This window comes from Trichoderma camerunense (genome assembly GCF_050948025.1).
Source record: "Trichoderma camerunense strain CBS 138272 chromosome Unknown V8C40scaffold_6, whole genome shotgun sequence".
Classification (NCBI taxonomy): domain Eukaryota; kingdom Fungi; phylum Ascomycota; class Sordariomycetes; order Hypocreales; family Hypocreaceae; genus Trichoderma; species Trichoderma camerunense.
In genome coordinates, this window is record NW_028145364.1 from 115,346 (window position 1) to 141,356 (window position 26,011).

General features: G+C 50.5%; 5 protein-coding genes across 5 annotated transcripts; 3 read left to right on the plus strand and 2 right to left on the minus strand.

Moving 5' to 3' along the window:
* The first annotated feature begins 1,769 nt into the window (after positions 1–1,769).
* On the plus strand, positions 1,770–3,825 carry V8C40DRAFT_240320 (aminopeptidase P family protein). Its single transcript, XM_083214765.1, has 5 exons — positions 1,770–2,216; positions 2,291–2,930; positions 3,035–3,406; positions 3,460–3,566; positions 3,636–3,825. Exons 1-5 carry the CDS (start codon positions 1,840–1,842, stop codon positions 3,733–3,735), a joined length of 1,596 nt encoding a protein of 531 aa, XP_083074629.1. The 5' UTR covers positions 1,770–1,839; the 3' UTR covers positions 3,736–3,825.
* A 59-nt stretch (positions 3,826–3,884) lies between these two features.
* V8C40DRAFT_240323 (riboflavin kinase) lies at positions 3,885–6,422 on the plus strand. The gene has a single exon (XM_083214766.1). It carries the CDS (start codon positions 4,216–4,218, stop codon positions 6,238–6,240), a length of 2,025 nt encoding a protein of 674 aa, XP_083074630.1. The 5' UTR covers positions 3,885–4,215; the 3' UTR covers positions 6,241–6,422.
* Positions 6,423–6,618: 196 nt separating this feature from the next.
* V8C40DRAFT_240326 (bola protein) lies at positions 6,619–7,487 on the plus strand. Its single transcript, XM_083214767.1, has one exon. It carries the CDS (start codon positions 6,699–6,701, stop codon positions 7,176–7,178), a length of 480 nt encoding a protein of 159 aa, XP_083074631.1. The 5' UTR covers positions 6,619–6,698; the 3' UTR covers positions 7,179–7,487.
* Positions 7,466–13,909, minus strand: V8C40DRAFT_286262 (ankyrin repeat-containing domain protein; the record flags this gene model as incomplete). Its single annotated transcript, XM_083222508.1, has 5 exons — positions 7,466–8,166; positions 9,010–11,834; positions 11,894–12,659; positions 12,718–12,789; positions 12,859–13,909. The coding sequence occupies 5 exons, from the start codon at positions 13,907–13,909 to the stop codon at positions 7,466–7,468; spliced, it is 5,415 nt and encodes a 1,804-aa protein (XP_083074632.1).
* A 1,081-nt stretch (positions 13,910–14,990) lies between these two features.
* V8C40DRAFT_240328 (acetyl-CoA carboxylase ACC1) lies at positions 14,991–23,014 on the minus strand. The gene is made up of 4 exons (XM_083214768.1): positions 22,137–23,014; positions 21,801–22,066; positions 16,852–21,722; positions 14,991–16,790 (listed from the first exon to the last, which is right to left on the minus strand). Exons 1-4 carry the CDS (start codon positions 22,329–22,331, stop codon positions 15,253–15,255), a joined length of 6,870 nt encoding a protein of 2,289 aa, XP_083074633.1. The 5' UTR covers positions 22,332–23,014; the 3' UTR covers positions 14,991–15,252.
* Positions 23,015–26,011: the final 2,997 nt, after the last annotated feature.

The following is a 26,011-nucleotide window of genomic DNA, read 5'->3' on the forward strand; positions in this document are numbered from 1 at the left end:
AGTGAAAAAAAAAAAAAAAAAAAAGTGAAAGGCTTGGCGAGATGAAGCTGGACTCGGACACTTTGGATTTGCGGTGAGTCTGAGACTGCCATGGGTATGGATAGAAGCCGGAGAGACTCATCAAGGGCGGCACAGCACTGTAGCACGTAGGCGACGACACGACGCTATTCGTATACGAAAGACACGACCGAAGAGGCTTCTTTCTGCGAGATGGCGCTGATGGCCTGTCGTTATGCAGGGAGAGAGACGGGAGGCGGGAGACGTGATGCTGGTGATGCGGCTGAGTAATATTTTCCCAGTATTTGACGGCCCGGCTTCCCGGGACAGATCAGATGTCTGTAAGGTTTCACAGGGGGTACAGCATCTACCGGCAATGATCTGCACAAGTAGGACAGCGGTCTATGAAGGTATTTTGCAGGAATAATTTTGCGTCAAGATGGTTACCTGTAAGATGAAAAAGTTTCGTTACGTGCTCTGTTCTGGTATGTCTAGCAGATAATGACAGGCAGTCGAGTCGTCGCTCCTTCCTCCTCCTTCCTTCTAGTGCTATAGAAAGAGGTACGTACGAGTAGGTACTAGCACAAGGTACCCTCGGGTTCATCCGCTGCTACTCCGTACCAGGTAGCAGGTAAGTTGGTGAGGTACAGGGATCAGATCACTGGGGATCATTTGAAGCTTAATGCAAGGGAGACGGACTCTTGTAAGTGACATGAGTTATACGCGATGTATACAGGTACAAATCTTTTGCACCCACGCCCCCTCAGACTCTACTATCTCAACAGCTAAACAGCTTGGCCCAAGGACGGCACACGTCAATAAAGCCCTGTCTCAGCAGCATGTCATAAGTATTCGATACCTTGAAGCTATGGATGTTCATGCTCCCGTGTCTGTGCGCTGAGGTAAATGATAAATCCCAGCACTGCACTGACATCCATACTGTCGATCTCTCTGAACCTTAGCCGTCGGGTATCTTTGTTTCTTTGATGCACTAATGTGAGGTTCCGTGTGCAGGGGGTAGACTGATATGGACTAGTTATTTTTTGATAGCTGGCAGAGATCTGCTTCCTGTACAACTTGCCCGGCTTTGCATCCATTCAACTTTTTATGTGGCTGAGACCTGCAGCAAAAGTTGGAGTTGAAGCTCAAGTCTCAGTTGGCTTTGATAAGATACGAGCCGTCCAGATACTGACATTCAAAGTTGACGATAGCGTAATGCCAGATGAGCCGCTGGCAGCCGAGCCGCTGTGGAGACGAGACGAGCAGTTCCAGCGGGGTGGAGCCCCCTAACTCGGGGGTTTCCAGTGGTTCGCCGTGCAGTCGTTCGCCGTCTGTGCATTCGTTTGCCGTGAACCTGAACTTAACAGCACTGGAGAGCTAAGGGACCCGACACTTACAGGGCTCTTTCAGTGAGTGGTCTTGTTTGATGTCTGCCCGGTGTTCCATAGGTTCATTTTGCCAGCTGGAGGTGAATTTTTTAGTTGAGCTGCTACTCATCTACTGCATCAAGTGCATCTGATTGCTATAATACAATAATTTATATTTTATCTGGACTTGATTCTGTAATAGATGACCTTGATATGAAAAGCTGCAGCTGTCCATCCATTCTTTGTCAGCGCCACAGCGGCTGCAGCTCCGGGAGCTATGGCTCGGACTTGTACCTAACCTGCACTCGGCAAAAACGGAGTCCAAGGCCGAGATCCAGAAAAAAGTACCCCGACATCGAAGGCCTCATGATGGAACTTTTTAGAAGCGCCCCCCTTCCGGACAAAGATCAATGTAAGTTCATGGATTTTTAATGTAAACATCCATTACTAGTATCGCCATTATCCGCCTTGCTCCATGTCCGGTTTCGCAGCGTTGCGACCTGTCCATCGGCCAACCTTGCTATCAGCGCTTGTACATGTACCCAGACTGCCCCGCGTAATCCCCCACCATAAACATCCAAACCATCGCCAATCCCGATCTTTGCCATCAACTTTTGCTCCTCCACCTCTACACACTCGTCGTTGCTTCTCCCACTCGTCGCATCGATTACACGCAAAGATGGTTGCCGAAGATTTCGAAGCCGTGCTCAAGGGCAAATACCCGGGCAAGTCACACGCCACTCGCGTCGTCGAGCAGATCCGCAAGAAGGATCCCAAGGCCAACGGCGTTCTCTATCTCGAGGGCCGCATGACCAAGCTTCTCGAAGACAATGACTCTCCCGAGCCCTTCCGGTATGAATGAAACAGCTCTGTACATGCTTAATAGTGGAATGTATGTGATGTGCTAACTTCGCCTGATTCGATAGCCAGCGCCGCTACTTCTACTACCTCACCGGCTGCAACCTGCCCGACTGCTTCTTCACCTACGACATCCAATCTTCCAAGTCGACCCTCTTCATCCCCCCGATCGATCCTCACGATGTCATCTGGTCTGGCCTCCCAACCACCATCGACGAGGCCCTCAAGTTGTACGACGTCGACGAGGTCAAGTACACCACCGAGGTCAACGCGACACTGGCTCACATTTCGAGCGGAAACGGCACCTCTACAATCTACGCCATCAACGGCCAGGTCTCAGATCACATTACCTTTATTGGTTTCGAGAACAAGGACTTTGCTCTCCTCAAGGAGGCCATCGAGGTCTCTCGTGTCGTCAAGGATGAGTTCGAGGTGGCCATGATCCGCAAGGCCAACTACGTCTCCAGCTTGGCCCACAAGGCCGTCGTGGAAAAGGCCAAGAAGGCATCCAACGAGAGAGAGCTCGAGGCTGTCTTCCTGGAGCGATGCGTTGCCCACGGCGCCAAGAACATGGCATACACCCCCATTGTTGCCAGCGGCACGGCTGCGGCGACTCTTCACTACATCACCAACGTTGCTCCATTGGCTGGAAAGCAGAACCTGCTGATTGATGCTGGTGCCGAATGGGACAACTACGCTGCTGATATCGTAAGTGACCTACCCTTTCCTTTCTCCTTTTCCTCTCTGCGGACTAGAGAGTCATGAGGTAGCTCAGCCTCGATGTAACTGCGAGACTGACCCTGTGCCAAAAGACCAGAACCTTTCCTCTCAGTGGCAAGTTCACCAAAGAAGGTCGCGAGATTTACGACATCGTCCTCAAGATGCAAAAGGAGACCATGGCGATCCTCAAGGCCGGCGTGGCCTGGGAAGATGCCCACATCTTGGCCCACAAGATTGCCATTGACGGCTTGCTGGCCATTGGCATCCTCAAGGGCGACAAGGACGAGATCTTCAAGGCCAGAACCAGCCAGGCCTTCTTCCCCCACGGCCTGGGGCACTACCTGGGCATGGACACCCACGACACTGGCGGTAACCACAACCGCCAGGATCCCGACGTCATCTTCCAGAACCTGCGCCTGCGAGGCCAAGTTCCCGCTGGTGGTGTTGTGACTGTTGAGCCTGGTGTAAGTACTTCATGGGGTTTTATTCAATGCATCTAAATCTCACATGACTGCAGGTCTACTTTTGTAAATTCATTATCGATCCTTACTTGGAGAACCCCGAGCACAGCAAGTACATTGACGCCGATGTGCTCGCCAAGTACTGGGACGTGGGTGGTGTCCGGTAAGCCAACAATCTCCATTTCCATCTACTGTGATCCATTGTAAGAACAACATACTGACGTGGCTACAGTATCGAGGACAACATTCTTGTCACCGAGACGGGCTATGAAAACCTCACCACCGCAATCAAGGAGCCCGCTGAGTTGGAGGCCCTCATGGCGGCTAGCTAGAAGACGCAAGCAAGCCATTTTCCATAGCGTCAAAATATGAACAAAGACAAAAGACAAAAAAAAAAAATGAAAGAAACAAAAAGAAATGACCAAATGATGATATCAATTTCGCTCTGTGCACACTAACTCTTGTATACGAGATTACGCAAAGCTGAGAGGTGCGAATCTGCTTACGCGTACCAATACGAATCCACCATTGATGGCTTTGTTCACGACACACTGTGTAAACTTTTCGCGCCCCGGTCAAAGGCCTTAGACTCAGCCGGACAAATTCCCAGCGTGTCCGGACAAAGAGAGCCCCTTTGACGACCCATTTCCCGGAAGAGCCATTATAATATCCCCATCTGGCCGGGTGCCCGGAAACCGATGCCCAACGCCGAAATAAGACGTGATGCATCGCCAGCGGCCAGGGATAATTGATCGGCTCCCCTAGTTGTTTCTTTTTCTTTTTCTTAAAATTGCCCCTATCTAAGGTTATCAATGGCATCTCCTGGCATGGGATACGTGCGTAAGCCCCTGCCGGTGAGGCGGCGGCCCGTCCCAGTGCCTGGATATGACCACCAAGCAGACATCTACGACATGTACATGGACGAATCGCCATCATCATCAGTTGCATCGCCTGTTGAAGCAGTTTCAAGTGGTCAGCAGTTGAGACCAAGCAAATCAGCCGCCAATCTCAAGCACGAGCCCACCTCTTCTACTCCTCCTCTTCCCCCCGTGACGCGATCCGCCACCACGGCTCGTCTCCCGGAGATCAGCACCGAAGCGCTCCCTGTAGCTCCCGTGAGCATGATGCCATACGAGGATCTGCCTCCTCCGCCGCCTTATCCGGGCCTCTCGCCGTCTCCGGGCAGTCTCTCCCCATCTGCACCGCCGGAACTGCCTCTGCGGCGCGCTCAGAGCTCCTCTGGGCTTTCTTCTGGGGCTCCGCCTTCACCTGGCTTCTCGCCGCATCCGCAGCAGGCGGTTACTTTGCCAGTGGAAACGAAGCAGCAGGATTCAATCTGGAAGTCGGCATTTGGCGAAGCTCAGTATTTTGCCTCGGGTCTCATTTCTCATCCTTCAGAGTCCACACGACATTACTCCATTATTCGGCACACTCGTGCATTGATATGGTATTCCGGTCCTTCTACTTCAGTCTCCATCACAATCCTCTCGGATGAGCCACTACCTCCTACACGGACCCTTTGGATGCAGCAAAAGGGATACTCTGGCAACATGGGCATGGCTATCAAGGCGTTGGCCGGAACAACCTCATCCTGGATCGACGTCACGCCTGCTCGTCGCGCCAACGTAAGCGATACGGCCGAGGCAGACGAGCGCAGCCTGCAGCGAGATCTTAAGCGTTTTGCTAAAAAGGCGTCGGGGCGCCAGAAGAAGCACGTCCCGCGAGAAACTCACATCGTGCGCATCCCTGCCACGGCGTCGGATGGCTACTTTCGCCTTGTTCTCTGCGGGGGTGCAGAAGCCGGCAAGAAGGTCCTTTGTGGGAGTCCAGTGTTCCGCGTGGCGAGTACGTCTGCTGATGTGAGCGTCGTGAGAGGTGCGAGTCTGAGTACGATGCCACTGGAGATGGGCGTCAAGGTTGCCAGTACAGTAGGACAAGTTATGGCGAGCAAGTATATCGGAGCGGCGAGCGCAGTGGTGAACAGCTCAGTAGGCAGTATCGTGACGAATTCCACGGTGAAAAAGGCTGGCACGATGGCATATCAGAGCTATCAGATAACTGGCATGGGAGACGCAGTCCAGGATTCTTGGCGACGGCAGAGGGACCAGCAGGAAAGATATGATTCCCTGGTGGTGAATGTGCCGGTGATTCACATGGTTGGTTCAGAGAGCGGCCCCGAGGCGCCGTTTCCCGTGAAATTCGACGGAAAAGTTGTTCGAGGGACGGGGAGGTCGATTGCAGAACTGGGTATCCCAACGGCCAATCTGAGTGGCGTGTCAGATCAAGTCAAGGTTCGTATGGGAGGTGTATTCGCTGCATGGGCTTGCATACAACCCCCCAAAAACAGCAACGACGATGCAAGCGGAGGACTGAACGACATGTTGCCCACCGATTGGCTCGAAGCTGTCGTTACGATAGCGCCGTCTCGACACGCACCTCCTTCTGTCGCCATGAAGAACAACGTCATGGTACACATCATCCACGACTTTGAAGATATGCACTTTGTCGACGCCAAAGTCAAAGTCTTGCTCATGGGCTTCCTCCATCCAGCAGCCAACCCGCATACCCCGCCAGAGCATCTCGCAGGGGAACATTCTCAAGACATTATGAATACTCTTGCTAGCTTAGGTCGCGCGGCTTGGGGCCCACACGATACGGTGGCGATGATGAAGAGCGTGAAGAGTAGTCGAAGTCTTGGGGATAGACTGGATGATACGACGGGCAAGGTGGTGTCGCAGGTGGATAAGATACCGCTGCATTGGGCGGGAGTGAGATCTGAAGTTGGTGTGATGCAGGATAAGGCGTATGGGAATGGGGGGATGTGGATTGTGAGGTGATTTCGATGGTGTAAGTGGTTTACTTGTGGCGTTCTGCATTGTAATGTGTGCGTTCCTAGGGCCTTGTTTTGTTTGGGACATTAGCGGAATGGGATAGCTGGAGTTGGTACAGCACAGCGTTAAACAACACGCTCTACTAAATAATATTCAGGATTGATTGATATTCTAAAAAGATAAAAAGACAACGTAATAAATCGTATATCGAGCAAGTGATTAAGCTTATAAGTGACCTTATTCCATGCTCCTCATCCGGTCACTTGCTCAATTCGGCAATTTGGATGCGGGCAATAGCCGGCCATCGGCAAAGCCCCGGCTCTCGGCCCATCGCACGCTACAGCTTCCGGCAAGCTCCATTCAATTCCCGCTGAATAATTCTCCCAACAGCATTGGTTTGAACTTTCGTCTCTCTACTCAACATCATCTTCAGACAGACAAACTCGAATTGCCAAATAGCAATCATGATCTGCTCCTCTTGCCGCTCCGCGCTGCGTCTGCGCCTCCTCGCAACAGCCTCTCGCCCTTCACGCACGGCAATTGCGCCTATCGCAAACACATTCAAACCCACCACCAACAAAGTCTCTCCCCAGCGCACTCGCTCCCTCTCCTCAACGACATCCCGCCAATTCTCCTCGACTCCTCTCCGAAAATACTCTTCGCCCTCTTCCAATGAGCAACTGGAAGAGCAAGAGGCGGACATGTCACCCGCGGAATCCTCGATTGCGGCGATCCTAGCGGAGAAGCTGAACCCCACGTCGCTTCTTGTGCAGGATATTTCGGGTGGTTGTGGAAGCATGTATGCTATTGACATCACTTCGCCGGTGTTTAAGGGGTTGAATATGTTGAAGCAGCAGAGGATGGTGAATGCTGCTTTGGGGGATCTTGTGAAGGAGTGGCATGGGGTGCAGATACGGACGAGGGTGCCGCCGGAGGAGGAATGAACCAAAAAAATGAACTCAAATAGAAACGATGATACGCCAACTGGCGATGTAAAAAGAGATTATGGTTTACAAACCTGCAATCAGGCAGTTTCATGTTTAGCGACCTATCCAAAAGACCTGTCTCCATTCTCATCTTCAACTACTGCATTCAATCTAGTATGCATGTACGTTGCCACAGCGAATCATTCGATCATATTCCCAAAATGAATGTTTTCCCCTCTAATACCATTTCATTTTGTCATGTAAAGCAATGTACCTCGCTTCTGAACTTAGACCGGCCACTAATTTTATCTCCTACTCCGAGTCGAACCACGATTACTTCTCCTCTCTTCAGTACCGTCTTTCGCACCTCGTCTTCGCAGTAAATCAACCAGTTCTTGATTCCCAGCCTGAGAAGCATGCCATAGAGGTGTCTTGCCCTGCTTATCTTTCGAGTTCACATCAACTTTATGGGTTCTAGTGAGAATCCTGGCCACATCACATGAGGCTGCATAGGAGAGAGGCGTCCTTCCTTTGCCATCTTTCACGTCAACCTCCACTGTGTCGAGTTTGAGCAGTGCCTTCACGATAGACTTGTCTCCAACCTCCATTGCATAAGAGAGTGTTGTGCGACCTTCGTTGTCCTTTATATTAGCATCGGCTTTTCCAGAATCGAGCAATGCTTGAATGGTGGAGATATCCCCCTTCTTTACCGCAGAGGTAAGTGGTGTACAACCGGTTTTGTCAACTGCATTTGCATCTTCTCCAGAGTCAAGCAAGACTTTAATGATCGAGATATTCCCCTCCTTTACCGCATAGGTAAGTGATGTACAACCGTTTTGATCTGCTGTATTTGCCTTGATTTTTCCATAGTTAAGCAAAACTTGAATAGTCGAGATATCTCCCTCCTTTACCGCATAGATAAGTGGTGTACAACCATTTTTATCTGCTGTATTTGCATTGATCTTTCCAGACTCAAGCAAGACTCGAATAGTCGATTCATTTCCATCTTTTATTGCATAAGTTAGCGGCGTATAGCCGTTTTTGTCTGCTGTATTTGCATCAATCTTTCCACAGTCAAGCAAGACTTGAATAGTCGATTGATTTCCCTTTTTTATTGCATACGTTAACGGCGTATAGCCGTTATTGTCTGCTGCATTTGGGTCGACCTTCTCATATTTTAGCAATTCTGTAATAATTGACTTCTCTCCCCCTTTCACCGCATGAAAGAGCGGCGTACATCCCTCTTTGTCTATTATATTTGCATTCACTCTCCCAGACTCAAGCAATATGTGGATACTACATTTATATCCCTTCTTTATGACGTGATGCAGTGCTGTATATCCGTCTTTATCTGCCGCGTTTGCATCGACTTTTTCGGAATTAAGCAGTGGTTGTAAAATAGATGAACCCGTGGTTTTTAAAACGGGAGGCAGATTTTCGTATTCATATGTAGGGGGTCTAGCCGCAAAGATACTTCGAACATAATATAATATTTTTGACATAACCATTTCTCTCCTCTCTATTGCGTATAACATCGGCGTGCGTCCCTTTTTATCTGTGGCGTTTGGATTAACTTGTCCAGAATCGAGTAGTATTTGTAAAAGGGATCCATTGCTTGTTTCGATCGCATATAATAGCGGCGTGAGTCCATCTTCATCTTCTGCATTTGCATCTATCTTTCCAGAACGAAGTAGTAATTCTGCAATGACTGTGTTTTTGCATCTCATTGCATAGTGAAACGGCGTGCGTCTATTATGATCTTTTGCATCTGCATCTATGTTTTGACAATTGAGCAACGCTTTAATAATAGATGTCGCGTTAAGTTCTGCTGCATATAGAAGTGGCGTACGTCCTTGGTGATCTCTGGCGTTGACGTTAACTCTGCCGCAGTCTAGTAGCATCTCCACAATGGATAATTCTCCGAGCTCAATTGCATATAGCAGTGGTGGATGTCCCTTAGAATCATCCACATTCACATCCACTTCTTCAGAGTTGAGTAAAGCTCTAATGGTGGGTTCGTCTTTGTGCTCTAGGGCAAATCGTAGCGGCGTACGCCCTTGATCGTCTTTGGCATTAACATCCACTTTTCCAGAGTCGAGCAGAGTTCTCACAATAGAAAGTTCCTTCTGCTCTATTGCGTGTAGTAGGGGCGTGCGTCCTTGGTTATCTTTTGCATTGGCATCCACTCTTCCAGAGTTAAGCAATGCTTCCACTATCAATCCCCTTCGGGCTCCCACCGCCTCTAATAATGGCGTGTGCCCGTTGTTATTCCTGTCGTCGACTCTGACTGTATCGAACTCAAGCAAAATAAGCACAGAATTAAGACATCCAGCCGCAACTGCCAAGTGCATCAACGTCTCTCCGGCAGGGCCTCTTTTGTCTGTTTTGGCTTTGCTTTGAAGCAGCAATTTCGTCGCCCAAACTTGACTAAAGAATACGGCCAAGTGAATTGCAGGTACCATACCTAACTCAAGGCAGTCGCATTCGACCTCTAAGTTGGGATTACCGTTGAGGAGCGTTTGAAGAGCCTCTGCTTTTGTAGACCAGCCAGTAAGATCAACTTTCATAATGTCGTGTCTAGCGGTAAACGTAGTGCCACCGAGGAATACTGAGAAAACGGTGGCTTGGTGTAATGGTGTAAAGCCGACAAAATTTGTAGTCTCGATATTGGCATTGTTAGCAAGAAGTGATTGAATGACTTCTGCCCATCCAAACATAACCGCCACGTTTAGCGCTGTATCCCCGTCCCCATTCTTAGTCTCCAAGTGGGCGCCTGCTTTCACAAGTAATTGAACGATGTGCAGATATCCCCTAGCACTCGCGTGAATCAAAGCACTGTTGCCGTCTTTGTCCACACCCTCCAAGTTGGCTCCTTTTTCGATGAGAAGTTCGACGACATCCTGGTGCTGTTTAAGTGCGGCATATATCAATGGCGTCAAACTGTGCTCGCATCCTTTAACCTCCAAGCCAGCTCCTTTTTCAATGAGAAATTTAAGGACATTTTTATTTCCTTTTTCAACAGCTGCAATCAAAGGAGTCATACCATGTCCATCTTTTATGTCCAAGTCGGCACCTTTCTCAACAAGCCACGCAATGATATCGCCATCCTCTTTGTTAACAGCAAAAGTCAAAGGAGTATAATTGTTTTTCATGGCCGTATTTATGCTGATGCCATTCTGAATGAGAAGCTCGATAATTATCTTGTCCTTTTTTTGAATAGCTATGCTCAATAGTGTCTGGTTGTTGTTATCAAAAGCTTCCGTATTGGCACCCTTTTTGATAAAATACTGAACGAGACTCTCGTGCCCTCTTTTAGTAGCCAGTATTAATGGCGTCTTCTTGTTGTAGCTCTGGGTTTCTATGTTTGCTCCTTTCTCAACGAGGATTTTGACAATATTGTCTTGTCTCATCCTAGTTGCCAAGGCTAACGGTGTTTCATTGTTGGTATCCTTTGCTTCGATGTTTGCTCCCTTTTCAAGAAGCCACTTGACGGCACTTTCGTTGCCCCATTTGGCGGCTAATGCCAGCGGTGTCCTACACGAAGAATCTTTCGCCTCTATATCGGCGCCCTTCTTGGACAGTAGTTCAATAATATCTTGATGCCCGTGATGGATTGCCATGCATAGTGGTGTCCAGTCATGGATTGGCATGCGTAGTGATGTGAGGTCATAGACGCCTTTGAACTCTATGTCGCTCCCCATGAGAAGTAATTCAACAACTGCTTTGTGACCTCGTGTCACAGCTATCAGCAACGGCTCTGAGCCGTATTCCACATCGCTTTTGCCATCGGGATATTTATTCAGCAGAAGCTGCACGACTCGAGCATGCCCACCCCATGCAGCCCACCATAACGCTGTCTGTAGTAGCGAGTCTGGGGCGTCGGGGATATGTCCGTGCGTAAGGAGCTTTTCTACTACACGATGTATGCCGAATATAGATACAATGTGTAGCATTGTCAATTGAGCCGGAATGAATTCGGGGTCAAAATGTGTGTAAGAATGGCCATATAGTAGGTCTTGGTACCAGGATCCTTGGGTCTGGCCGTATTCGAGAAATTCAACCACCTCGGAAATGTTAAAATTCTGATTCAAGGCTTCATTTGCATGGTACCCCCAATGCTCTGTTGAGTAGCTATAAAGAGGATTCTTTTCAATTCTCCTATCAAGGCGCTCCCGCGAGAGACAAGGTTCGTTTCGGAAAGCTGGAAAGGAGAGATACGCCATGCAAATGCTCGTAATATTTGCGTGAGCATTCTGCATCCATTCGTTACCTGGCCGTTCAAAGTATTCTTGCGCTGTGTAATGAACTAGTTGAACCGTATCTCCTTCGACTATTACCAAAGAAGCGCAGGCTTGGGTAATATGTTCAATAGTCGGGATGTTGTCGGTATTTAGTTCTGATGATCCCACTTCAACGGCAAGGGCTTCTTGTAGCTCTACTAATCTCATTTGCCTTTTCGCTTTGACAATCCAAGAAAGAATTAGTGGTCCGTCACGGGACAAATCTCCTTTCAGCTGCTGTATTCGTTCCATGGACTTATCATACGCCTCATCTAATACTCTTGATTTATCTGATGATGATGAAGCCTGGCGTATATTTTCGAGCGCTACTTTGAGTGACGCGGGCGATCTTCTGCCCACTAAAGAATTTATGTAAAGTTGGGCAAGGAGAAACCTAGGTGCGAATATTAGCATGCAAAGTTATTCATTGTCTCACGAGTGTACAGTACTTACATCCCCCCGATAGCTGACTCAACAGACGCCTTGATCTCATTTTGAAGAGTTATATCGTCAGCTACAAATAATGGTAGCTCTGACATGTGTGCATTGAGGAACTGGAAAATATCATGACGAGTTGGCGAAATATCCCTAGATAGGGATCCTTCAAACGATACCGTAATAGTGTTGATGGATCTTGATGTTGCGAATAAGCTGAGCCCAGTCCTCTCTTGCACGGCAAACATCTGATTCAAAAGGTTCGTACGCTCAATATCATCCCCTTCGTCGAGCGCATCAACAAGAATAAATACCCGTGAAAAAGATTGGATAATCACTGTAAGGGTGTCGGAAAGTTCTCCGAGAAATGGGCGAGTTTTCGTAGGGCCATGTCTTTCGCACAGCTGGTGCACTGCTTCGGGAAAGGGTTTTGAAATCCGGGCAAGTTGCTTGACAAGATTTGCGAGCATATGCTCCGCTTTCTGGTCTTGCTGCTTCTTAAAATTGTAGTATAAGTAAGCAACACCAACTGTATCATTGCTTCGGAACTCTTGAGTCAGGTGGTTGACGAGAATTGCCATCTGGAATGTCTTTCCTGCCCCAGGCACACCTTGACAAAATAAGGTCTGATTTCTTGTTGCCATCCAATTTTGAACTTCGTCTGATCTTACGAACTCCTGACCAGTATCAGGTGCGCATTTCCTGATATATTCATGCTGTAGTGGAGGGAATTCCAGAGGACTCAGCCAGGTGAGAGTTTCTGTCTGCTTCTTGAGCGCATTATCTTCGCACCTGTCAGCATGAACATTGGCCGGAAAGTTATAAGAATGGTTCAATCATACCATCAAGAAGAGCATCCAAATGAGTTTTCGTTTTTATGGCTATTTCGTGTACAAGCCGAATATCTTGCTTCACTGTTTTGAGGTATTGTTTAGAAACTCAGATATATAGGTTTGAGCAAGCAGTGGTAAAATAACACTAACCCTCATTCATCACGTCGCTCATGAGTCGTTCGTTCTTAACGTCGGTATGTTGAATACAACCCAACACCTCTTTAGCAAATGCCGCTGCCACTGCCGCAGCATGCTCTTGCCAGGCTTTGTTCTTGTGTGAATCGCAGTAATCGCAGATGCCCCGAATCACTAAGCAAGGAAAATTATTCATCAAGCCGGCTGCCTCCATCTCAAAACAGAGCACGTCCCCTCCAAGCGATCCATTCACCTGGTCCCGAAGTAAGCCATCCTTGATTACTTTATTTCCAGATGCGATAAGCCCATGATGAACTCTCATCGATCGACGCTTCCTCTCCCAAATCCTACTCTTATCACAAAACGGGCATGACTCTTCGCATTCGTCATCTGATCCTTCATCTTCATCCAGTGACGGTTCGACAATTCCACCAGTGGCACCCTGCGTATTCATAAATGGCTCGTGGACATGGGCATAATCTGCTCTGAAGAGTAGATCTTGAAGTGAATCGGACTTCAAGTACTTCTTCGCCAACCTTGGATACTTTGCCTTGAGCTCTTCCAGAAAGCTAGGGATCTTAGATCCCTCCAGTTCATATTCCGTCTCCAATTTTGATAGGGCTGTCAACAGAGAAGCAGGCGGATTGCTCAACGCCCCGGTCCTCTCAAATTTACCGCCCTCCGTTGCTTTACCAAGGTCCCACTGGACGACGCCAGGATATTGGCCGCTTGGAGTACTGACAACAACATCGCCAAGCCTCACTTTCATCGGCACACCCCCGCCGATGCCGACCAGAAGACCGATCTTTACGGAAGGAAATGCTCTGATCATGAGTGTCGCAACATTAGTCGCAGAGTTATTACCATATTGCCCTTTAGGCAAACAAGCTATAACGACATTATGAGAGCAGATTGAGCCGAGTGTGTAGGTATTTGTGTCGTTCATAGGCTTTGGAAGGTCTGGATGCCTCTCGTCTAACATGGCCGTTGCAGCCGTCTGCTCCTTTGGCAGCGCGCAAATCCACCCGACACTGTAGTCGTCATACGACCTCTTCTCAGGTGCCATTTTTTATCGTTAGGGGCTGCTACCAGATCATCAATATTTGCGTAATGGCAGGAAGACAACCCCTCTCAGTGAGGATAAGAGACGAAAATTCTCCTTTGGATTTTCTGGGGCAGATCAGATGTACATTTATATATCTTTGTGTTTTGTACGCATATTTGGGCGCAAGAGGCGGCCGATTTCAGCCTCATTGATGCCCTACACGCATGCTCCCCCACCACTTGGCATCAACGAAAGAGCCGCAACTCATATTATGATAAGGCGTCACTTTATGCTGCATTTACGATTGGTTGACTGCGAGCCAATTGGATATGGAACATTTGTGGTGCTCCCAGTGTCGCATTGGACATTGCCATGGACCAATCATCAGAAATCACTCTATGGATTATCTCTACTACGATCAGCAGATTTAGTTCAATGATTCAATCTTTGAACACATTCTATTGCACCATAACATATATTAGCTCTGGGTATGCCGTTGCCTTCAGAAACAGCAACATGACGTTTGAAGATGTACTGACTAAACTCTGCGTGAGGTGTTAAGTAGGTCTAACATCAAACCTTGTCATTTATAAGATTGAAACGGCCTACCAAAACCTCTATCCCCACACCGAGGCTTACTCCTTCTCCCATCTGAGATAGTGATCTGAAGACCTCGTTTGTTAAGCGTGGAGATATTGTGCGAAATACCGTTGAAAACATTATGAACGTGGTATAATATAGATTCATTCTCTTAGATGGATAAAATTTGCATGTCCACATCGTACCCGTAGTTGCAGAGATAAAATGTTGTGTTGAGAAGTACCCTAATACACCTGAACTATCATGACTACGAAGAAGGTTGCCCATTTTTCCCTGTTATGTATAGTGATGCAGTCAATGAATGTGTATCAGCCGAATAAGCACATGAATAAACGTTTGCGAGAATATAACGATCTGTAGTCCTTACGCAGCAGATTGTTTTATGTAGAAGATGAGGTTAAGCATCTACGCCTGCTTTTGCATTGATTCGTTGGATAAAAAGTGAATGAATGAGCTAATTACACCGGCCTAATTTACTCATGCAATGTATAGACGTTGCAGACGTGAATAGAAATTTCAGGAGCCTATTTATACGATCCTTATTCCGTTTTTTTCCATCTAGACGAATCTCCCATCTGCATTTAAAGAAAGAAATGATACACGTTTGAGACCAGAACTTCACATTAGAACGAACGGTGGTTGAACTTGAAAACTCATAAATTGTATCTATCGTAAAACATCAACCGTAACCCATACACCCGCTCTTAAAACACTATGCCCGACTCTACCCATCCCAATTAATTTTTTTTATATCATTAAACATTTTACTCCTTCAAGTACTTGAGGATAGCCTCCCGCTCCTCCACGGGCATAACCCGCAGAACCTCGCGAACACCCTTCCAGCCAGCCTTCTCATTGCTGCGAACAACCTCGGACAGCTCAGCAGCAAGCTTGTCGGCCTTGAGGGCCTCGACCTTCTGGCCAATGGACTGAGTCTCCTTCTCGTACCACTCGGCAACCTCCTGGTCCTTGCGGTCCCAGCCGACAATGCCAGACCAGCTCTCGAGCAGGCCCAGGCCCTTTGAGCGAGCCTCGTTGGCCTTGGCAGTGTTGAGCTGAGGAGTGGGCAGGAAGCTGGTGTTCATGCGCTTGAGGATGTACTCCTCGTTGAGACGTCTGCGCAGACGCCAGTAGAAGTATCGGCGGGCATTGCTCCAGTCCAGAGAGTCACGGACGACACCCTTGGCCTTCATGCGACCAGCACGGTCGTGCAGATCAGCGAACTGCACGGCAATCTGTGAGTAGATGGGCAGCAGCTGCTTCTCACGAATGGTAAGCTGCTGCTTAATCTTCTCGGCCTCATCGGCGGGGAGAGCCTTGTCCTCCAGCTTCTTCCTGAGCTCGGCGTAGGTGGGATCCAGACGAGCCATGGTCTCCAGCTGCTTGTCCTTGCGGTACTTGATACCAATCATACCATCGGGCTCAAGGACACCACCGCGAGCCTCATTATCAGCGTACATCTCCATAGCAGTAGGGTTGATAGTAGGGTCAACAACGACCCACGAACCACCGCGGAGCTCACCAAAGGGAGGAATGTACACAAAGATGGGCTGCTCGTACTTGACCAGGGCATCAACAATGAATGAACCATACTTGAGCACCTCGTTGTACATGTCTCGCTGACCACCGGAGAAACCACGCCAGTTGGCCAGGATCATGAGAGGAAGCTGTTCACCGTTGTTGAAGTCGTTGATAGCCTGGGCAGTCTTGAAAGCAGAGTTGGGGTACCAGACACCACCAGCCTCGTTGGTGATCTGCTCGATAGAGTCGGGGTTGGCAGGATCAGCAGGCGTAATGTTCTCAACGCTGCGAGTCTCGACAGCGATAACACCCATGGGGATACCGCCAAGACGAGCGCGACCAACCACGACGGTTCGGGCCCAGCCGCCAAGGGCCTCAACAAAGGAGTCCTTGTCGAACAGACCGCTCTGGAAAGAACCGTCATCTTCCTGCTTACCGCCGATCATCCACCGAACATCATAAGGCTGCTTCTGGGGAGGGTGGTAAGAAATGTCACGATCCCAGCCGTCAATGCTTGGGATGACGGGAACAGGGCCGCCACGCTTCTCAGGCACAAACGCCATCCACTCAACAATCTTGGAGACACCCTCAAAATCGTCGTTGGCAGTCATGTGGGAGACACCGTTGCGGTACATGATCTGAGTGCCACCAAGCTGGAGGTTGGATGAGTAGACCTCACGACCAAGCAGGTTGTTCAAGGCAGGAGCACCAGTAAGGATGATAGGCTGGCCCTCAATCTGGACAGCACGCTGGCCAAGACGGACAAGGTAAGCACCGATACCTGGAACAAAAGATATTAGTTAAATATATCCAAAGATAGAAACGAACTATAAACTACTTACCGACTGAACGGCAGGTGACCAGAGTAATGGTGAAGATGTCGTTGTAAGCTTGGCTGGTGGCACCGGCAATAAGACCGGATCCCCTCAAGCACTCAACACCAAGACCATCCTCCCGTCCAATGATGGTGACAATCTTGTGTCGCTTCTCACCATTTTCGACCACTTCTTCAGTAATGACCTCGTCCTTGTAGAGCTGCTTAATCTTCTCATCCAAGTACAGGTAGCGGAATCCTCCCTCGTGTTTGGTGGCATCGTTCCATGCGACCTTGAAGTGAGGCATCAGCTCGTCGGCGAGACCCAGGCGGGCACCAGAGTTGGCAGACAGGTAGATGCGAGGAATTCCGAGCTTGCGAGCCAGCTGCGTGCACTTGTGGAAGAAGTCGTCTTCCTTGGGGCCGAACGAACCAATCTTGTAGGTGATGTCGTTGGCGACAACAATGAAGCGACGGCCGGTGGGGTACTCGGGAGTTCTAGCCTTGATGATCCATCCAACCATACCGCAAGTGTTGGTGCCAGGTTCGCGGTTGACCTCGTCGAGGTTGTCCTTGTCATCAACCACGAGCTCGGTGAAGGTGATACAGTCACCGACCTTGGGCTGCTGAGCGGCCAGGGCAGGCTGCTTCTTAACAGCCTTGACCCAGCTGTTCTGGATGGCCTGGCGGAACAACTCGGGGAAGTCGTACACGTACTGGGTACCCATCAAGTGAGCCTTGTATCGCTTGGGCTGGAGCCAGTTCTTGGTAGCGTAAGGCGTAGAGACGGAGAGCAAGTGCATAGGGCCCTTGTCCTTGGTTCCGCCAATGCTGTGGAAGACCCAGTCGCCCTTGTCAGACTTGCGCTCAGCGTACAGGTCGACGTCAACGACATAACCAGATGTGTTGGTGATGGTGACGCGGAGAGGGTAAGGGATACCAGACTTGGGGTCGGTGCAAACAATGCGAATCTCGACCTGGGCGACACGCAGTCTCCAGGCACGAGCACCGAAACGATCCAAGAAGCCCTGGAGGGACTGTTCGACGGTAGCGGGGTCGAGCGGGAAGACGGGAGTGAAGTTCATGAAGATGTGGTTGAGATCGGAGTTGTTGTTGCCAATAATCTCAAGGGCATCGAAAATGTCGTTGATGACACGGTCGGCCTCTGAAATGAGGTACTCGGCAGTGGGGATCTCGTCACGGAGACGGCCAGGTCGAATCACAGCACGGGTGAAGTAGCGCTTATCAGAGTCGACAGTCTTTCCAACAGCCTCGTACACGTGAATGTTCTTGTTCTCGGTGAACATGGGCTTGATGCGGAAGTTGGCGAGACGGGCAAGCTCAAGCTGGAAGGACAGAGCGGGCTCGCTGTGACGGATGCTGTCGTCTTCCTCGTAGTCGGGGCCTCGGAAGGTGTAGTAGCCAGGGTAAGAGCAGTCGCTGCGACCGCAGATGAAGGTGAGACGGCGGACACCGCGGACCAAGAGCTCACTCTTGAGGCCTTGGACGATGGGCAAAATGCGAGCGAGGGTCTCGGCGTCGTCCTTGCTCTCGGCGTCACGAACGGCCACGTTGATGACAGCAGACAGCTCATCACCGTTGTTGCGGCTCTGGAACTCCTTCTTGAGAGCAGCAAAAGGCTTTCGCTTTCCGCTCAGATCAGCCAAAAGACTGGATGTGCTGCTCTGTCGCTTCTGCTGGTTGTAGAAGGTCAAGGTCTCCAAAGCCTTCTGGAGCAGCTCCTCGGCGTCGTCAATGTACTTGACAGGAACAATGACACCCTTGCGAGACGGGCCACTGTCCCACTTGCTGGTGAGATAGGACATGTCGCTGATGGAGTTGATGCGGTTGAACTTGGGCTCAACTTCGCTAGGAGTGCCAGGCATGGAGGGAGCGGCAGATTGAACAGGGACGCCAAACTCAGTCTGTCCAAGCTTTCGCAGTTGGAAGTCCCAAGAGACGAAGAGAGGGTTCTCGGCCTCGTCGTTGTGGTACTCAATCTGCTGAAGGATATACGCACGGTAAGCGCGGCGGACATAGACTTCGAGGGATGCCAATGAGACCCAAGGATCGTCGTGAGCGAAGAAGGAAGTCAAGACGTCAAAGACGGTGTACTTGGAATCGACGACCTCCTTGATCACATCGAAGCTGGGCTCACGGTGGTCCCAACCGCTCTCACCGTAGCGAGACTCGACAACGGATGATCGCAAGATGTGCTCCATCTGAGAGGTACGCTCCTCGAGAGAGGGCAGGGAGCACTGGATCATAATCTCACGGGCCTTGAGCGAGACCTTGGAGGTAGCTCGAGAGGACAGCTCGGTCAGCTTGCGAAGCGACTCGCGCAGATACTTGCTGATGTTTCCGACGTTGGGCTTGTTGGGGCGGTACTCGTCAAGAATGGCAATGACTAGAGAGTTCTTGGAGCTCATGCGGCTGTGCGAGAGAACGATCTGCACAACCTTGGCCAAGGTGTCCTTGTTCTGGTCTCGGAGCTTCAGGATGACGGCATCTTCCTGAGCACGGCTCTGGAACAGCTTCTCAACCTCCCAGTAGGTCTCAAGAAGGCCGTTGATGACGCTGAGTTCCCGAACCTTTTGGCCCTCGGCGTAATCATCAAGCACCTGGGTAAGAGGTGCAAGAGTTGCCCTGAGCAAGCCAGCATCGCCTTCCTCAACGTTATCCTCGAGGAACTTGCTGAAAGCCTTGCTAAGGGCCTTGGCGGGGAACTCCCCAGAGCGGCCTCTGGCACGATCGACAATCTGGGTGAACTGGCTGTCGAGCTTCTGGGGCATGCGGGCATGCAAGGCAGCAAACTGGGCATTCCATTCGCTGAAAGGCAGTTCAGGATCGCGCAGCACCTCGATGAGCTTCTTGAGGGTATCGGCCATGATGACGGAGTTGTCGAAACCGTTCAGGATGTTGAGCAGCACGTTGTGGTAGAGAACGAAGCGCTGAGCGGGCTTGGTACCGACGACAACTGGGTCGCCGTAGGCAGGAAGCTGGCCAACAAAGGCCTGGGCCTGCTTAACTCGGCTGGGGTCGTCCAGAGCGAGGATACCGAGAATGTCTCCAGCCTCGAGGGTGGCTCCGGGCTGCTTGATGAGCTGCACAATACCATCCTCCTGGGCAACAAGAGGCATGTACATCTTCATGACCTCGACTTCGGCAAAGGTCTGGCCGGCCTTGATGTGGGAACCGTTCTCGACGGAATACTTGACGAGCTTACCGGGACTGGGGGTTCGCAGCTGGGTAGGATCGTTCTCCTGCTCAAGCAGACAGGTCTTGCTGTCGACGGAGAGACGGGTAGCGCCAACCTCCTCCTTCCAGTAGACGTTGTGGCTGTGGCCGTCGAGGAGGATGAGGAGACCGCCGTCGCTGAGGGCACGGACGCCGACGGAGCACTTGGAGCCGTTGATGAAGAGGTGGTAGGTGTCGAGACTGGCACGGGTGGCGGTGAACTTGTATCGGAAACCCTCGTAGATGAAGTCGATGGTGAAGACGGTCTTGAGAATCTCCTTGGAGGGCACCTGACCCTTCTCCAAGCCGGCGCGGTACTCGGCCAGCAGAGCCTCGCTCGTAATGTGGGCTTTGGTGATGGCACCGCACACGACGGCCAGCATAGTGTCGGGTCGCTCAGCGGTAAGACGCTTTGAGATGAGCTCGTCCAGCCAGCCTGTGGAGATGGTGTTCTCCTCAAAGGCCTCGGTCTCGAGCAGCTTGATGAGATACTCGACGGTGGTTCTGAAATCACCACGAATGCTCAGCTCCTTGAGAGCAATGACCATGTGCTTCCGCGAGGCCTGTCGGTTCTCGCCATAGGCGAAAATGTGACCAAACTGACTGTCGGAGAAACTGTGAATTCCACCCTGGGTACCGACGGAGAAGTAACCCCAGGCGTTTGAGCTACTTCGGAAGTTGAGCTCGTGCATGACACCGTTGGAAGGCTTGAAGCCCTCACCGGGGTCCTCAGAGGTGATACGGCAGGCCGTGCAGTGGCCCTTGGGCTGGGGTCGTCGCTGAGATCCAGAAGCACCCTCGAGCTTGAAGTCGAAGTCGATGGCGCTGGAGGTTCGGGGATCGACGCCGTACAGCAGTCTGATGTCGCGGATTCTGTGCAGAGGGATACCCATGGCAATCTGGAGCTGTGCGGCGGGCAGGTTGACACCGCTGACCATTTCGGTGGTGGGATGTTCGACCTGGAGACGGGGGTTCAGCTCGAGGAAATAGAACTTGTCGTCGGCGTGTGAGTACAGGTACTCGACGGTACCGGCAGAGACGTAGCCGACAAGCTGACCCAGTCGGACAGCGGCCTCCTCCATGGCCTTGAAGGTGTCGGCCTTGGCAATGGTGACGGGAGCCTCCTCGATAATCTTCTGGTGACGACGCTGGACGGAACAATCACGGCCAAACAGGGAAATGTTGTTGCCGTACTGATCCGCAAGCAGCTGGACCTCGAGATGTCTGGCGTTTCCAGCCAGCTTCATGATGAAGATGGGTGAACCGGGAATCTCGCTGGCAGCAGCCTTGTAGAGAGCCTCAAACTCCTCCTCGTTGGTGACCTTTCGGATACCCTTGCCACCACCACCCTCGGAGGCCTTGACCATGACGGGGAAGCCGATCTCCTTGGCCTTGACCAGACCCTCCTGCCATGAGGTAACGCAGCCCTTGGAGTAGATGTCGTCGGCGACTGTGACAATGCCCTTGTCGTCGATCTCGACCTTGTCGACGCCAGTTCCAGACCAGGGAATGCAGGGCACCTTGGCGTGCTGGGCGACGATTGTGGAGGAAATCTTGTCACCAAGTGATCGCATGGCCGATCCGGGAGGACCAATGAAGACGATCTTCTTGGGTGAAGCGGCGAGGGACTCTGGGAGTTTTGGGTTTTCGGAGGCGTGACCCCTAGAAAGAAACGAATCATGTCAGTCAATTGGATTCTCGCCAATGGCAAAAAGAAGAAGAAAAAAATCAGCAACTCACCAGCCAGCCCAGACGGCATGGACGTCCATGCGCTCGGCAATGTCGACAATCAGCTCGACGTTGGCATAGTTGTGGTTATTTGTGCCGCCGGGAACCTCGACGTAGTGGTCCGCCATTCGAATGTAGTCGGCGTTTGCCTGTAAATCTTCGGGCGTGGCCATGACGGTGAAGTGGATGGCCCTCTCGTCGCCAAACGTCTCGTAGGCCCATTTCCGGACTGATCGAATCTCCTTGACGGCGGCGATACCGTTGTTGGCAATCAGAACCTGTTGGGAATTGACAAGTCAGCGCGCTGCCAGTCAGTTAAATCGAGGGCGAGAACTACAAGGTACTCACGTTTGTAATGACAGTGTGGCCGTCATGCTCGGCCACAAAGTCCTTGACCTTGCTGGCGGGGGCATTCGCCAGCCGGTTGCCTCCAATAAAGTGGTCCGCGATCTTGTGCTTCTCGGCGTAGGTGACGCTGCCATTGGTATGGGTGACAGGCACCGTCCTGCCGTTGCCGTTCGGGGCGCCATTTGATTCCGCCATGGCTGCTGTACGGCGCGATGTGATTGTGGTGGAGAGAAGAGGAAGAAGGTTGTGGCTTTTTGGAGTAGAGAATTTAGAGTGAGGGGGAGGGGAAAGTCAGATCAGATCCAGAGGCGGTCGGTAGTCTGACGTGGATTCTGCCCACAGAAAAACGAATCAAGTCGACATGAACCGAGTATGTATTAACAAGGCGAAATTAAGAAAAACAACCAGACCGCGGGTATATGGACGGGCTGGTTGGATTATAGGTGGGCAGAGACTTGGAATGTAGGAATGTGAATGCGTTTCCCAGCTTGTTGGCCCGCCAGGGAATGAGGCTGAATCAGGGCAGAGAGGAAGAGGAAGAGCAAAAGATGGCCGCAAGAGACGATTTGCAACCCGCTTTCGAGAAGGAGGAAACAGGAAGAAAGGATTACAAGAGATCCAGCGGCATTGGGTCGTGCGGGAGGCCCGAGAATAAAAAGAAAAGCCGCCCAGCCAGAGCTCAAAGAGACAAGACACTCTCGTAATGTAATGCAATGGAACCAGACAGTGCTAGACTAGACGATCGACGAGGGGCAAGGGAGGGTTCAACTTGGCTTGGAGGGGACTTGGAGCCGGACCCCCTGCGGCCGGGGGTGTGCGAGAAGCTTTCGGGGCGACTTTAGTTGCAATTACGGAGCAGCTTCTGGGCGGCTGGCGACTGGCTCCAGGTGGCTTGCACTTGGCCCAGGGGGGGAGAAGCGGCCCTAGATCTGTTGGGGTCAGTGGGTGAATGTCTTTTGCCATTGAGTTTAGTGAGGGTGGGTACAAAAGATTGGGCTTGGGCACCATTCGTTTCCGTCTCTTTGGGCCCGATTTGTGTTGTAGTATGTAGAGGGGATTCACAGATGAAAGATGAGAAAAGGGGATGAAGATGGAATAAAGATGATTCACAAACAGGATCAACCCAGAGAAAAAGACTCGGGGCCTTGATGTTGTACAGTTGCTGAGGGTGGGGGAGACAGAGAGCAAGGGAACGGATGGCTCATTTGATGCCACCATCAACTCAAACTCACACAGTACAGAAAAGGGTTGGGGGTGATATCAAACACCTTGCCTACCAATGCAACCACTGGCGATCTAAGACCCCGTATCTATCTGCCGGCAATCGATCGATCAAGTCTAACCAGCACAGTGCTCGTTTCCGTATATGCAATGTGCAATGTGTGCGTTATCAGCAAGCAAGCAACACCACGCATGTACGGTGTAAGTATCATCAATAGATCAAGTAGAGGTAGCCACCAATCTAGGTACGATTATTACTTGCACAGTAAGGCACCGACCGATCTAGGTTGTATCTCGCACATTGGAACCCACCGAATCGAATCGACGTCCTTTTTCGTTTCCCTTCAATTTCTCAGCTGCAGCAGCTAGTCAGTCTACGGACGGACGACGGAGTCCCCAGGGCCGGACGTGGACACGAGCTATTAAAGAGAAGCCCATTTGGCATTGCCCGAACCGGATAGACGTTGACGGGGGCAGCAGGCTGACGGACGGAAGCGCAGACTGCACATCTTACAACTTCTTTGTTCCCATGATGACCGGCGTTGCAACCCTGGCTTACAGTGCATTGGGAGGATGACGGCGCTGCGTAACGCGCCGAGGGTGGGAAGGATGATGGAGGGATCTAGGTTGCTAGAGTCGGATCTAGGATCTGGGAGGAGTGCGAAGGAACGGGATGGAACTTGATGATAGTCGAAGCTTGCCGGCTGTGATTATTACTCCGTCTGTCAATTCTGCACCAGCCAGTCATCATCATTACCATCATCATTGTACATATTGTATATCCGTGTAATCAGATGCAGCTGTATCCGACTGTCACTTTACAGCTTACATGCCGCCCACCTACATCAAATGTCACCTAAGCAAGGTTTGTATCGGATGCATCTGAATGCAGCCCGTGTTACCACAACCGAACTAGAAACAAAACCTACTGTACCTACCCAAGCATCGCATCCTTACTAGCATCACTCTCTACAATCAAAAAGCATCGCTCATCGCAAGCAACGGACCCCGTGCCGGCCGAGCTCATTTCACCTTGCTTACTCCATAGAAAACATGCAAGTTAAGCTCTCTCATCTCTCATCTCTCCCTCGGCCCCCGCGGACCGCAAGATTATCAACGGCACGGAACAAGCAAGCAAGGGCAAGGAACTCACTCCATGACGACGATAAGCCCAGCCCAGCCCAGCCCCCCCAACCCAAGACATGGCTAAACAAACAAGCATCATCAGAAAGACAGAAGAAGAAGAAGAAAGAAGGCCCCATCCGCGCTGCAACAAGATTAAGCATTCGAATCTGCAGCCCCACCGCCCAAAACCCGAGATTCGGTCTTAGCCTCCCGCTGCTAAACCAAGGACGCACTCGTGCCCAAAAACGGCCATCGGCGAATAAGCAGCGTGGATAAACCATTACCAAGGACCTTGATGCTTGCGGCAATCATCGAGATAGGTACACTTTGTAATACAGTACAGCAAATCACGAAATATTATGCCGGATAGAGTCAGTTCCGATTCGATTTTTACGCGTACAGCAAGCAGGGCAGCCCATCCCATCTTCCATCCCGCATCCCCATCAATCCATCTAGTGTAACTAATCCCATACTCCATAACATCGCAACAAACAAGATAAACGTACAGCCCAATCTTCCGCTCACCCATCACCAAAACAAAAAATCTCAAAAGAAGCCAACAAAAAAACAACTTACTTAGCAGCAGTACTTAATTAAACCACCCATCCACCATAGTACGTCCATGTACCGCACCCCAAGCTTCTCCCCATCATTCTTTTTTTTTCTGGGTCCCCTTCAATTGTTGAGTGTCCACCCAACCACTTTACCTACCTTAGCCCAGATGGATGGATCTCCATCTCTTCTTCCATTTTTTTTCTCTCGTCCGAAAATGCTCCGTACCGCTCGGGGGAACGGCTGCGCCAAACCGTCTCACCTCAACCCTCAACCGACGACCTTTGTACCTTTTTTCATTCCCTGTGTATTATTCGTTGCATTTTAACAAATGCTCCTTGAAAGCAATAAATATCCAGACAATATTCCATATTCCCACCAAAACAAGTAGAACGTATATATCAACCCATCGCACCCTCAGCACTCCCACCTCATCCATATAAAATCCCCGTAAAACAAAGCATTCAACCGCCGACAAACAAAAAACACCCGAACCCGAAAACAAAAATGTCAAGAAAAATCCCAAGAAAAAAATCCAAAAAAGCTCACCACACGCCCCCCAACAATTCACACAAACTCCAAAAACGGGGACACACACACACACACACTACACGCCCCCTCCATTCCAGCCAATCACGTCCCACACAATTCACCGGAATGGCCCATCATCCTCCCTCCGGACTCGCGGCCTCCGTTGCTCCCGCTTCTTTTTCCCAGCATTCCCTCTAATCGTCGTCGTTATTTTCTTTTGGCCGTCACCTCTACTGTACTGCACTCCGTATACTGTAACACTCCATAACTGTACTATACCTAATAAACACACTAGCCCGTAATGCCAACTTCATTGTTTGTTTCTGCCTATCTCAGGTCCGGAGAAAAGTAACCTTGAGGCTTTACCGAAACGAGACTGAGGGGGGTGAACATTTCGTGTCTACTATACTCCGTCTTATTCTTTTCTCCAAGATTCTTTCGGCTAT